The sequence below is a fragment of the Fusarium flagelliforme genome (assembly GCF_020744385.1).
Source record: "Fusarium flagelliforme strain FIESC 12 MPI-CAGE-AA-0113 chromosome Unknown B0J16scaffold_3, whole genome shotgun sequence".
Lineage (NCBI taxonomy): Eukaryota > Fungi > Ascomycota > Sordariomycetes > Hypocreales > Nectriaceae > Fusarium > Fusarium flagelliforme.
The window spans coordinates 768190-780787 of NW_025763505.1; the positions used below are offsets into that span (position 1 = coordinate 768190).

The 12598-nt window shown below is 48.2% G+C and overlaps 4 protein-coding genes across 4 annotated transcripts; 2 read left to right on the top strand and 2 right to left on the bottom strand.

The window, feature by feature from the left end:
• Positions 1-273: 273 nt before the first annotated feature.
• On the top strand, positions 274-2563 carry B0J16DRAFT_396498 (PhoD-like phosphatase-domain-containing protein; the record flags this gene model as incomplete). Its single annotated transcript, XM_046132274.1, has 9 exons — positions 274-729; positions 778-937; positions 995-1161; positions 1217-1286; positions 1333-1471; positions 1531-1849; positions 1900-1995; positions 2042-2288; positions 2340-2563. The coding sequence occupies 9 exons, from the start codon at positions 274-276 to the stop codon at positions 2561-2563; spliced, it is 1878 nt and encodes a 625-aa protein (XP_045984188.1).
• Positions 2564-2695: 132 nt separating this feature from the next.
• B0J16DRAFT_90101 (beta-tubulin 2) lies at positions 2696-4801 on the bottom strand. The gene is made up of 7 exons (XM_046134658.1): positions 4493-4801; positions 4417-4440; positions 4329-4354; positions 4221-4262; positions 4105-4159; positions 3268-4058; positions 2696-3213 (listed from the first exon to the last, which is right to left on the bottom strand). Exons 1-7 carry the CDS (start codon positions 4502-4504, stop codon positions 2820-2822), a joined length of 1344 nt encoding a protein of 447 aa, XP_045984189.1. The 5' UTR covers positions 4505-4801; the 3' UTR covers positions 2696-2819.
• Positions 4802-6398: 1597 nt separating this feature from the next.
• Positions 6399-8318, bottom strand: B0J16DRAFT_412753 (RmlC-like cupin domain-containing protein). The gene is made up of 3 exons (XM_046133341.1): positions 8076-8318; positions 7198-8020; positions 6399-7147 (listed from the first exon to the last, which is right to left on the bottom strand). The coding sequence occupies exons 1-3, from the start codon at positions 8153-8155 to the stop codon at positions 6551-6553; spliced, it is 1500 nt and encodes a 499-aa protein (XP_045984190.1). The 5' UTR covers positions 8156-8318; the 3' UTR covers positions 6399-6550.
• Positions 8319-10898: 2580 nt separating this feature from the next.
• B0J16DRAFT_90212 (uncharacterized protein) lies at positions 10899-12598 on the top strand. Its single transcript, XM_046134660.1, has one exon. The coding sequence runs from the start codon at positions 11115-11117 to the stop codon at positions 12468-12470; it is 1356 nt and encodes a 451-aa protein (XP_045984191.1). The 5' UTR covers positions 10899-11114; the 3' UTR covers positions 12471-12598.

Consider the following 12598-nt stretch of genomic DNA (forward strand, 5'->3'; position numbering starts at 1 on the left):
CCGTCACATCTCTACCATTTTTGTTACCGCCCATGCCAGGCCCAGTTGCACAAGGGTGCACGACCGGGGAACACCAACGGTGATGCAATAGACTGCATGGAACGTGTCTGACCTTGGTACGTTTGTTGGCTGATGAGGATTATCTCTATGGGAGCTTGCATGCTAACCGGCGCGGGGGTTAGATGGTCATCGTTCAGCTTTAAAAGCGAGTCGAGACGAGACGGATACGCAAATGGTTTCAACGTCTTCCCTCAACGGTTCAGCATAATCAATATGAAGACTGCGGCGGTACTTTACGTATGTGGCCTTCTGGCTACAGCTGTAACAGCTGAGTTTGATGGCAATTTGAACTATGCCAGTCCGTCTCGTCGTCATGCTCGACTTGGTATCGATGTTCCTCTGGTCAAACGCCGTTCCATGAAGCGCGGCAATACTCCCTACGAAGCATCCCAGCTCAATTTCACCCATGGCGTCGCCTCTGGAGACCCCTGGCCCGAGAGCGTCATCCTATGGACCCGCGTTGCCCCGTCGCTTAAGTCCGACTCAAGCAACAAGACCGTGGATGGTACCGCTGGACTCTACAGCCATGAGACTGAGAAGTACATCAAGGCCGACTCCAATCCTATTTGTGTGAACTGGAAGGTCTTTGATGCCAAGCCTTCTGATAGCGGGAGCGTGGTGTCCAGCGGCCGAGCCTACACAACATCTGATATCGATTATACTATTAAGGTTTGGCCCCAAACATTTATCGGCTGAACATTACTGACAATTTCTCAGGTTGAAGCTGAGGGTTTAAAACCTCTCACCGAATACTATTATCAATTCTCAATATGTGATTCCGACAACAAGAGCCCCGTCGGCCGTACCAAGACTGCTCCCACAGCAGACGATGACGTTTCCGAATTGAGCTTTGCGGTTTTCTCTTGCAGTAACTATCGTGAGTAGCACTTGTGGACTAAGTAGGACCTTGTTTGAAATTTACTGACCACTCAAGCCAACGGTTACTTCAATGCTTATGGAAATGCGGCTAGAAAGGATGAACATGACTACGTCATTCATCTGGGAGACTATATTTACGAGTATGGGGTTAAAGGCGAGAGAGCTAGTCAGCCCGTGGATGAAATCTTTACACTACACGACTACCGAACACGCCACGGACAGGTATGATTACTTGAGACTAAGACTCAGTGGCGTCAATTTCTCACACACAGTCTAGTACCGCACCGATCCAGATCTACAGCTTCTGTCTAGAGACTTCGCTTGGATCCCAACCTGGGACGACCACGGTACGTTATGGAACCTAGTAGGAGGATCAATCTAACTTGATTACAGAGTTTGCTAATAACGGATACCGAGACGGATTCTCTGGCCTCAACAATACTGAGGAGTCTTTTATAAAAAAGGGAAAGGTCTCTGTCGATTCCCGAAAGGTCAACGCTGTACGAGCTTACTTCGAGTGGATGCCCATTCGGTATGCTATATAAAGTCACAACTTGAAATGCGAATGGCTGTCGCTAACAATCCAACTAGCCAAACCGACATGGACGATGGTCTCCGGGTATGGAGGTCTTTCAAGATGGGAAAGCTTCTTGACCTCATCATCCTCGATACAAGAAACTACGACCGCAGTATCACCTCACTTGACTGGAATGATGGATACATCGACCTCATCAGAGATGATCCCAGCCGAACTCTCATGGGAAGTCGTCAAGAGAACTGGTTCTACAAATCTCTGAGCGAGTCCAAAGACCGAGGTGCTGCCTGGCGAATCATTGGCAACCAAATTATCTTCTCTAGAATAACTGAGAACTATGGTTCCGGTGAAATTCTTTCTGGGGATAATTGGAGTGTAAGTTCCGAAACAGACTGTCTGCTACTACTTCACAACTAACGTATCAGGGCTATGTCGCCAACCGAAACAGGACTCTTGAGCATCTGTACAGCAATGACATTAGCAACAACGTCTTTCTCGCAGGAGACAGCCACCAGAACTGGGTAAGTCTCGTGGTGGTATTTATTTCAGTCCGCTAATCTATTCCAGGTGTCCGACCTTGTTTGGTTAGGAACCAAAGAATACGATAACAAGACAGGCGCTGGAAGCATTGGTGTTGAATTTGCTGGAACTGCAGTCAGCTCTAATGGTATCGATGGTCCTATCGAACCCGCAGCTGGAGATGCCGCTCGGTCTAGAATTGAGAAGAACCCCGAGTTGCAATGGCAAGAAGGATACTATCGTGGGTACTTCATTCTGGATGTCAACGCGAAGCAGGTCTCGTCTCGATTTTATGGTGAGTCTTACCTGGCAGCTTCACCTCTCACTGGCTTACCAATACTTCTAGGTTCCCCTTCCGTGGCCACTCGCAACTCTTTTGATATCCCCTTGGCGAACTTTACTGTCGTCTCAGGTGAAAATCATTTGAAGCGGCCCGTTGCTGGCGGTCGTGCTGAATCCGGAGCTCTTCGCTATGGAGAGATCATCCACACGAACTTCACACTCAACACCGACACTGGCGTGTGGAACGAAACAAAGTTCGAGAATATGTATGTTAAGCATAGTGAATAGGGTATTCATTACAAGAGCAGCTTCTAGGAAACAGAAATTTGGAGATTAAAAGTTCGGATAAGAAACTTTTGGAAAGACAATCTTTAGAAATCGTGCTCTAAAAACACGCCTGTTATTAATATGGCCAATTGTAAGCCTTGTGAACCAATTTCTGTTTTAAATGTGTGTATAACCAAGAATGGGATGACAAGCATTTTGGGGTAATGAGGATATCAACCAAATAGTCATGATGTTAATCAGCGTTCCCAACCAATATTCAACCCTCGTACTCCTCAGGCTCGCCCTCCTCGTATTCCTCGGCCTCATCGTCGATGTCGGCGTCTTGGTATTGCTGGTACTCGGAAACCAAGTCGTGCAAGTTGGACTGGGCCTCGGTGAATTCCATCTCGTCCATACCCTCGCTTGTGTACCAATGCAAGAAAGCCTTGCGTCGGAACATGGCTGAGAACTGGTCGTCGACACGCTTGAAGATCTCCTGGACGGCGGTAGAGTTACCGACGAAGGTGGCGGACATGTCGAGGCCTCGGGGAGGCACGGAACAGACGGAAGTCTGAACGTTGTTGGGGATCCAGTCGACGAAGTACTCGGAGTTCTTGGTTTGCACCTTGAGCATCTGGTCCTCGATCTCCTTAGTGGAGAGCTTTCCACGGCTTTGATTTTGTCAGTATTTCACGTCTTTGAAATTCGTTAGTTTTGAAACTTACAAGATAGCGGAACAAGCGAGGTATCGGCCGTTTCGGAAATCGGCGGCGGCCATGATGTTCTTGTTGTCGAAGATCTGCTGGGCCAGGCTGGGCACAGTAAGATGTTGGAAGGTCTTCATGTTGCGACCAGTGAGAGGAGCAAATCCAACCATGAAGAAGTGAAGTCGGGGGAAAGGAATCATGTTAACAGCCAACTTGCGCAGATCGGAGTTGAGCTGACCGGGGAATCGGAAACATGTTGTCACACCGGCCATGACGGTAGAAATCAGGTAGTTAAGATCGGCGTAAGAGGGGTCGGCGATCTTGAGGGTTCTCTCGTAGATATCGTACAGAGCCTCGTTGTCGATACAGAAGGTTTCGTCGGAGTTCTCAACGAGTTGGTTCAGAGACAAAGTGGCGTTGTAAGGTTCGACAACGGTATCGGAAACCTTGGGCGAGGGCATAACGGAAAAGGTGGCCATCATGCGATCGGGGAATTCCTCGCGGATCTTGGACAGAAGAAGCGTACCCATACCGGAACCGGTACCACCGCCCAGGGAGTGAGTGAGCTGGAAGCCCTGAAGATGGTCACAGTTCTCGACCTCACGACGGACAACGTCGATGGCCTCCTCAACGAGCTCGGCACCCTCAGTGTAGTGACCCTTGGCCCAGTTGTTTCCGGCACTGGCCTCACCGGCGACGAAGTTGTCGGGGCGGAACAGCTGGCCCATGGGGCCGGCGCGGATAGCATCCTGAGGACCAGACTCGAGATCGACAAGAACGGCACGGGGGACGTACTTGTCATTGCCACCCTGAAAATGTTAGTAAACAAACTCATAGAGCTTGCAGTTAGCTTACCTCAGCGAAGTAGACGTTGATGCGCTCTCGCTGCTGGTCTGTGGTGCCGTGGTAGCTTTAAAAACAAAGTTAGATAAGGTGAGTGAGGCATAAAGTCGGTGACGTTGTTGACTTACGCGCCGCTACCATCGATGCCGTGCTCCTTGGAGACGGTGTTCCTGATAAACCGTTAGCAAAAGCTCAATTGACTGTTGAAAAGCTAATTCAAGCTTTAAAATACTTACCAGAAGCTGGAACCGACTTGGTTGCCCTGCAAAAATCATCAACTCAACACATTCCCCTCAAAACAGTTTTTTGGTGGGTAATCCTTACACATTGGCCGACCTGGACGTGGACCTGAAAAACAGAGTTAGCTTGGGAGTCAATGGGACAGAATCGATAATCTTACAATCTCACGCATCTTGATTAACTGGGTGGTGTCTGAAGGGAGGAGGGGGGTATCTCAAGATTGGTCTTGGTCTGGTCGTGAGGGTGAGGTCGGAGGCAGAAAAGTCAAGGTCTCCTTTATTTAAGGTAGACACGCAAAAAATGGTGCCTAAAATTAAAATGATTGAGAATTCCGGTGCCTGGGGAAGGAAGGAGGGGAGGGGGGGAGAAAAAAAGAAGGCGGTAGGGAAATGGACGACTATTAGTGGTCTGATTATGTACATATAATTGGGGCAGATTTGTTTTTTTGAGGGGACCTCCTTCTCCTAAGTTAGGTTGTCGGATAGATGAATATTTTGGCAATTTCATTTCCCTTTGTCTGCTGTACCGCAGGTTGCTATGGGCTCCTGGGTCTTACAGCGGGCAAGAGATTAGTCTAGAGCGAGGCAGGGGGTGATGAACAGCTCGTGTTTAATTGTCTGCCAATCGATTATGTGGATATCATCTTTTTGATGGGGTAGCTACAGCTATGGCGGTAGCTATAGGTGGGCATTTCTTTGTTTTCCAGGCTACCAAATAACTGAAACTGGCTGTTTCTTGAGTGTAACATTGAATCCTCTTTGTACTCTAGATATCCTGTTTATTACCCCGTGCTTGTTTGTTGTTGTTGAGTGTCAATATGTTATCTCGCTTCTCCTTTTTGTGGCAAATTAGGTGACTTGTGTGACTTTGCACTTGACCCATGTCAAATCCTCTTTTCCCTGAGATCTGTTGGCGCCAAGGTACCAATTGAGTGTGGTGAGGTGGCTTCATCGACAGCGCTAACGACGTCCCCTGTCACGGCGTTGTCTTTGACCTCCAATCTTCAACAACATCAACAATTCTAGATCAACATCACCAGCTTGTGGGATCTCTAATCTTCAATTACGGAATTTTAAAATGCAAATTTCTAGACAGTTATCGCACTGAAAAATGACAATAATCGAACCCGATGACTCAGCAAGAAAATGTCAAAAGTCTTCCCCTCTCGGAAACCTCACCGCTATATCGGAATGTCTTGGACAAGCGTCATGATCACCAGAAGCTCAGACTACGGGATAAGAGCTTATCGCTCACGATAGCCTCCCGTTTAATCTTGCTCTAGTCAAACAGCGGTCTATTATATGCGATTAGGCATAACAACTCGTAGCCTCGTTGGTCTATTGGAAGACATAAGTTGGTGCGCCCTGCCAAGGCGAAGCAATAATTCAAAAGTCGATAGATGATATGCTTGCATTTTTCTCATATGGCGCTGTATAATTGATCAAGGAACCATGCCGACTGGTGGGAAAGATAACATTTGACAGGTGAGACCTGCGTGCAGCTAAAATTTCACCGTCTCTTCCTGGGTTGGTGTAGGGTAAGGCTACCTATCTTCGCACACCTACCTCCACAATACCATAGTACTTGACATAATATTCAGCTTGATACCGTTTCAGCTAGTATGTTACTTTCCTGATACTCGTCCGTGATATACTGGACGATATTTCATATGAAAAAGCTTGGGCCGACTCAGCAACGTGCAAAGTATTCATATCAATGACACGAGTGTTGCTATAATTCACCACCCGAGAGTTGTATCTTGGATCCATTTAAGCTCGTGGAAAATATCGTAACCACAGGGCCTAGTCCGAGGCAGTCAAGAAATGGCGACAGTTTTGGTTCCAAAACGTTGCATCTAGTGCAAGTCCAAGGCCATGATGATATATTTCGAACAGCACTGGAAGATCTGGGTGAACATTTTTGACTATGCGGTGGAAAGATAATCAAAAGAACATTGGCACTCTACGGGCGACGGGCGTCCTGCTTTTCACAACCCTCATCAGGAATTTCACTATTCCGGCAGAGACATTTGACTTGTGCACGGAACTAGCGGAAATACGTGAGACGATCATTCAATGTTTTGCTTGGTCGCTATAGTTATTTGCTAAAGTAATGTAAGGGCTGTCGTGAAATATATACATGAACTCGCTAGATAGAAGAAAAGTATTGTCAAAGCTTCTCAAAGTCTATAATCCTCCTCCAACAAATCCAAATCCCCTTAGGCTTGCTCATCGCCACCCGCAAGGGCAGTCATGTTTGTGTTTCCAGGAACAATGATCTGCTTCTCCTTAGGCAAAGAGTCCAAGAACTCATCCGAGACATGCAAGTGGTCCTTGACAACCTGCTTAGGAGTCAAAGCCAACCACTGAGCAACAGAAATATCAGAGAACTTGGGCGCCTGGAGAACCTCGAGGAAAATCAAATCAACGTCACCAGTGTTCTCGACATAGTGACTGTTGGCAGCAGGGATGTAGCCAACACCTCCGGCAGTGAAGTCAAAGGTGCGAGCAGACTCGGGGGCCTTGAAGACGGTGACTCGGCCGCTGCCCTGGAGGAAGTAGCTCCATTCATCGGAAGTGGTGTGCCAGTGAATTTCGCGGACGGCGCCGGGCTGAACGACGACGAGGGCGGCGGAGAAGTCCTTGGCGATGGGGAAGGTGGTAGGGTCGAGGATCTTGACGGAACCGCCGGGAACGGTGTGAGGCTTCTGCTGAGACCAGTGGTAGGTGTATGAGTCGTTGCCTGACAAGACACCAGCTGGGCCTGTCGTATTCTGCTTCTGGATATCCTTGGGTGCGGGTGTTCCGTTGAAGATCTAAAATCATTAGCTCAAGTCTATGAGTATCAGGTCGGGAATAAACTCACATAAAGCTGGTCCTTGGGAATCTTGTCAAAGGCAGAAGTGTCTGTCTTGAAGTTCTTGGCCAGGACTGAAACAGGGTTTCGCAGGAAAGTCTCGGAAACCAAGAAAGTCTCATCTTCGGAGAATTCACCATCGTTGAAAACCAGGAGGAACTCAACTCCTTGATCGAGAGCTTGAAGACTGTGGGGAACACCAGGAGGGAAGAACCAGACATCACCGGCGCAAACGTCGTCGATGAAGCTCTTGCCGTCCTCGTTCATAGCAGCAATTCGAACACAACCCTTGGTGATCAGAGACCACTCGGCTGAGGTGTGCCAGTGAAGCTCGCGGTATGCGTTAGGAGCGAGACGCATGTCAACTCCAGCCATGGCGGTGGCAGCGGGGAGAACATCAACGTTCTGCTGTCGTGCCCAACCAGCGCCCTTCTCGCTTCCAAGACGGTTGTGAGAAAGACCAAGGGGCCACATGGCGTTGGGGACATCGCCAGAGTCTGTGCCAGGAGGAGCATAGAGGTCGGGGTTAAGCTTCTCGTACTGATAAGTGCGAGGGCCAGGATCAGTAGCGCCTAGTCCGCCGCGCATGGGCTGGGGAACATCAACATCGTCAAAGTCGAGGTACAGGCCAAGCTTGGCATCTGCATCCTGACCGTTGACGGACTTGGGGTTCTTGACAACCGCTGAGTCGGACTTATCGGGGTCTGGGAGAGGAGCGTTGCCACCGAGTAAGCTGGAGTCACCGTAGAGGGAGCCGCTTGTTGAGGTGACAGTAGGAGTAGGAGGGTCGACTCCGCCCACAGGTCCTTTGTTCTCGCCATAGTTTCCCATTCTGTTTGTCAAGTTAGATTGTTTTCTTGGTTTACTCATGAAGTAGGTGAACTCACTGAGGTGCAGGCAGGGCCAGACCTTCGGAGATAGAAAGTGAAGCCAGGAAGGCTCGGAACAAGGCGTTGCGAAGAGTCATGATGAGGACTGGTTTGAAATCAAGGAGTAAATGAGAAGGTATTCCCAGCTATTTCCAGATCCTCTGTGTGTGATGAGAGTAGTTGATGGCACGGGAGAAAGAAAGAAATCGCATTCCAACAAGCTGCTTCTTATACATTTTCAGAATACCGTCAAGTTGAACGGTTCAACGGCTCAAAGCTGATCCACAGGCTTCGTAACGTCTCTGGATAGTCCGGTGCCGAATTCGCTACCGATTATGCACGAATCACCGATTCGGCCATTGTGATCGACCGGCAGATAGTCTTGGTACTGCGTGCCGCAAGCCGACGATGTCAGCATGCTCAGCCTCATTGCCTGGGCCTGGACACAACAAAAGTTCAATTCGGCCAATTTCTGTGTTACCCAGAATGACAAAGCCTGGATTTCCAAGGTCCTCGGACTTCGGGTTGTCATGATGAATACCAGGTTTTTGTTAATGGTGGTCGATTTATTGGCTCGATGCCTCTCCGGGACCCATCAGCACGGCCCGGACAATCGCTTGGCGCTAGGAACCGACGGGACTACGGCACTTGACTTGCATTAGCACCATGATATCATGACTTGAATTGTATTATTTTGTAGCCGCTCGGACAAAATCTTCCCCATGGCTTTCTTATTAAGGTTTGTCATACGCACGAGTCATGTATGCTACGTAGTAATGGCTTACGGTGATTGACGTAGTGGTGTCTTATTGCAAGCCACAGAACCCAGGATCTCTTCCATCTTACCCGGACCTACAGGAGCAGGTTATGCCAGGGCTTTATACAGCATGCTTAAAGCCTATACCAAATAATGTAATTGCAACATAACCTTGATTTGTACCTAGAACGCTGAAGAATATTAGCCAAAGTTTATTCATCTCCGTTCCTCCCGATACGTCACATAAAGCCACCACCGATACTAACCTCAAGTCAGTGTATCGCACAAAGCCGTGAGCTAGTCCAATCGAAGCTGATTTACTCCGTAGTTGAGAGATTTTCGTTCTTAACTCCGATTGGCTCCTAATTGTGCATCATGCATGGATTTCCAAGACTTCTACCCATGTGCTTACTGTTCATCACCCTTTGACAAGCCCTTGTAAGACCCCGACAGTCCCACTAGGTATACGATCAGTCAAAATAATATCGAGAAACCTATGTGTTCTTCCAAGCGGAGACAAGGATTGTAAGACAGTAAGACCGATTTCAATTCGACAGGGCACCATCAAGCCGGCACCTCTGATCCGACAACACTCTCCGAGTAATGTCCTTAAATGGATGCTTATCTCATCAATAGCAGTCTTAGATAATCATCTGATAATTGATGTATGTCCTTACCGATATGTACGGGCCAATCTCTTCTCCCTTGTAACAATATCTCACGGGGTACGACATATCGGCTTGTTCAGCTATGCAACGTGCTGGAGTGTGACCCTGCAGAATCTCGGGTTTCGGGGAGTAAGCATTCATGTTCCCATATCTGCCTCGTCAAAACTCATCTTACTTACATGGGAGGCTTGAGACATTACTTGGTGGGGGTTGCGAGCCATACCTCCAACACAGGTCACCGGGCTATTGATTATAATATCAATATTTACTGCAGAGGTAGAGATACTGTGTGTGAACTTCTCCTTATATAGCAGCATCAACTTGACAGTGGAAAGCTATCAAATCTCAGATGTGTGTATCCCTCAGCTCTGAGACAACAATGACTAGATATACAGCAGCATCTTAAAATACCTGGACTACTAAACAGGAAAACGGTGTTTTCTCACAATCTCTTCGGCAACACGGAACAATAGGCATATGGAAGCCTCTTGGCGTTCTTCAACGAAACTTGGCTTATTGTAATCTTCACTTGAATTTTGAATATCCTGGTTAGAGATCGTGTAGCTTGTAAGTCCCTAGTTGAGAAGGGTACAGTCCAACTACCTATATTGAACTGTTTAGCCGTTTGAGAACTCGGTTAATCATTTCAGATTGATATATCTCTTGGCATAACTCAGACCTTTCGTCAGATCTACAGGAGAGATCCACCGTACCTAACTGTTAGATATGACCGTCTTGCCAAGTAAATAGAATGGTTAACCTTTTTCTCTTTCAACGTTGGTACCAATGTGTTTCTGTATAAGCATGCCTCGATAACCGTTCATCCAAACACTGCTATGATATAGCACCCGCCAACTGTTATCTTAATCCTTTGCTCGTAGTCGCGCAATAGAGCTCACTATATTTACAACAGTTCAGCAGTGGTCTTTGAAGGGTCATGGGCTTGGGATTTATATTCCTCACTCAAGCCGACGATTTTGAAGTGCACTCAAGTGGTATCCCAGAACCATATATGAGCCGAGGGAGTTCCTTTAATATAAACCCTGTCCAAACAGCGGTCAAGTCAACTCCGCGGTCGAAGAATAACCGGCTTTTGTTCACGGCAATAGAGGTAAAGAACACCAGATCTTCTCTTTCCCGGGTACATAAATTGGTTCTTTCGGCAAACCAACCATTGTCCAGGATAAAGATCTTGACATAAACAAGGGTTTAGAGACCGACAGAGCGGGGTGAAGTTGACATCTCGTCAACTTAAGGATTTAACTAACCGATAACTATAAAGATTGTCTTGATAAAGATCCTAGTTAGGAAGGTAACTTGGGCGGGGGATGAGCAATGTGGAGACTCGGGGCGCAATTGTAGCTCCTAGATCGAGTGTCATTGATAAACGACCAAGGAAATCCATGATATACTCGTATCTTGTCAAGGTTGGCCGATCTAATTGATGTTATAGAAGTGTAGATCTTGGCGTGATTGAACATGTATAAGAAACGTCAATTCTCTTGCGGGTGAACTGCTGAGTTGAAGCCTGTCACTCCCAGCCAGCATCACGAACCACCTTATAAATGACCCAGTAGACCAAAGGTTTCTCTGAATTGAATCCTGTGATCATTCCAATATCGCCTTGCCATCATGGTCTACCTTTCCCAGGCCAAAGGCCTCGCGGCCGTTGTCTACGGCTTGGCTTTACTCGCTGCGCCAGTATCATCGTCACAAACTTTACTTAGCCCCCGTGCAAAGAAGAACGCAACAAGTCCCTACACAGAAACAGTTTCCAAGTACGTTGACTCTCTGGACAAAGAGCTGTGGTCAATCAACAAGAACATTCACGACAATCCGGAACTCGGATACAAAGAGTTCAAAGCCCACAAACTTCTCACGTCGTACATGAAGAAGCAAAAAGGATGGAAAGTCACAGACACTGTCGGCGGAATTGACACTGCTTTTAAGGCTGTGTTTGAAGGCTCGGGCGATGGTCCTGTTGTGAGCTTCAATGCCGAGTATGATGCTCTGGAGGGACTGGGCCATGCTTGTGGTCATAACTTGATTGCGACGGCGTCGCTAGGTGGTGCTTTGGCTGCTGCTGAGATTATGCGCGAGGAAAAGCTTGGTGGAAAGGTCATTCTCTTCGGTACACCGGCTGAAGAGTCGCTTGGTGGAAAGGTCAAGATGTTGGAAGCTGGTGTCTTCAAGGACGCCAAGATTGACATCTCTCTCATTTCTCATCCCAGCAACAGTCCCGATACTCCATACATGCTCGCGCAGTCGACTGACCGCTTCGATGTCGAGTACACAGGCCGCGAAGCCCACGCCGCAGCTGGACCATGGGACGGCATCAACGCCCAGGACGCTCTCCTCCTCGCCAACAGTGCTCTGTCCTACATGCGCCAACAGATGCGAACAACCGATCGCGTCCACGGCATCATCCATTCAGCCGGAAGCCGCATCAATGTCATCCCCGCCGATGCATCAGGAAGTTACCAGCTCCGCTCCGCCAACGAAGAGCAGCTAGAAGAGCTCTCAGACAAAGTGTACAATTGCTTCAAAGCCGGAGCCATCGGTACAGGAGCAAAGATGAACTTCACGATGCGCCCATACGGTTACGCCAACATGAACAGCAACGATGGTCTTGCTGCTTCTTACACGCGATGGTTCGAGGAGTTAGGCGGTGATCTCCCGGATGCTGATGTCGACAAGATGAGAAGTCCTGGTGGCTCTACAGACCAGGGAAACATTAGCCAGGACTTCCCGACTATTTCGCCCATGTTCCAGATCACCTTCCAGAATGGTACCGTGCCCAAGGAAGGTCCTCATACCGCACCCTTTGAGGAAGCCGCTGGAAGTAAGGCTGCGTTTGAGAAGTCGCTCATGGTGGCCAAGAGCCTTGCGGGTGTTGCTGTTGATATGTTGACGGTAGATGGGCTATTGGACGAGATTAAGGATGAGTTCAAGAAGTCCAAGAAGTCCTCTGGTAGACGAAGAAGATGAACGATGCCATCGACTGGCTGGGGTTATGTTGAGATGAGTTATGAGGCAAAGACAATTGCGGCTACCGTGGCACGACCGGAAGATAGAAGGTTGCAGAGTAAGGAACTTGGATACCTGCAACGAAAGAA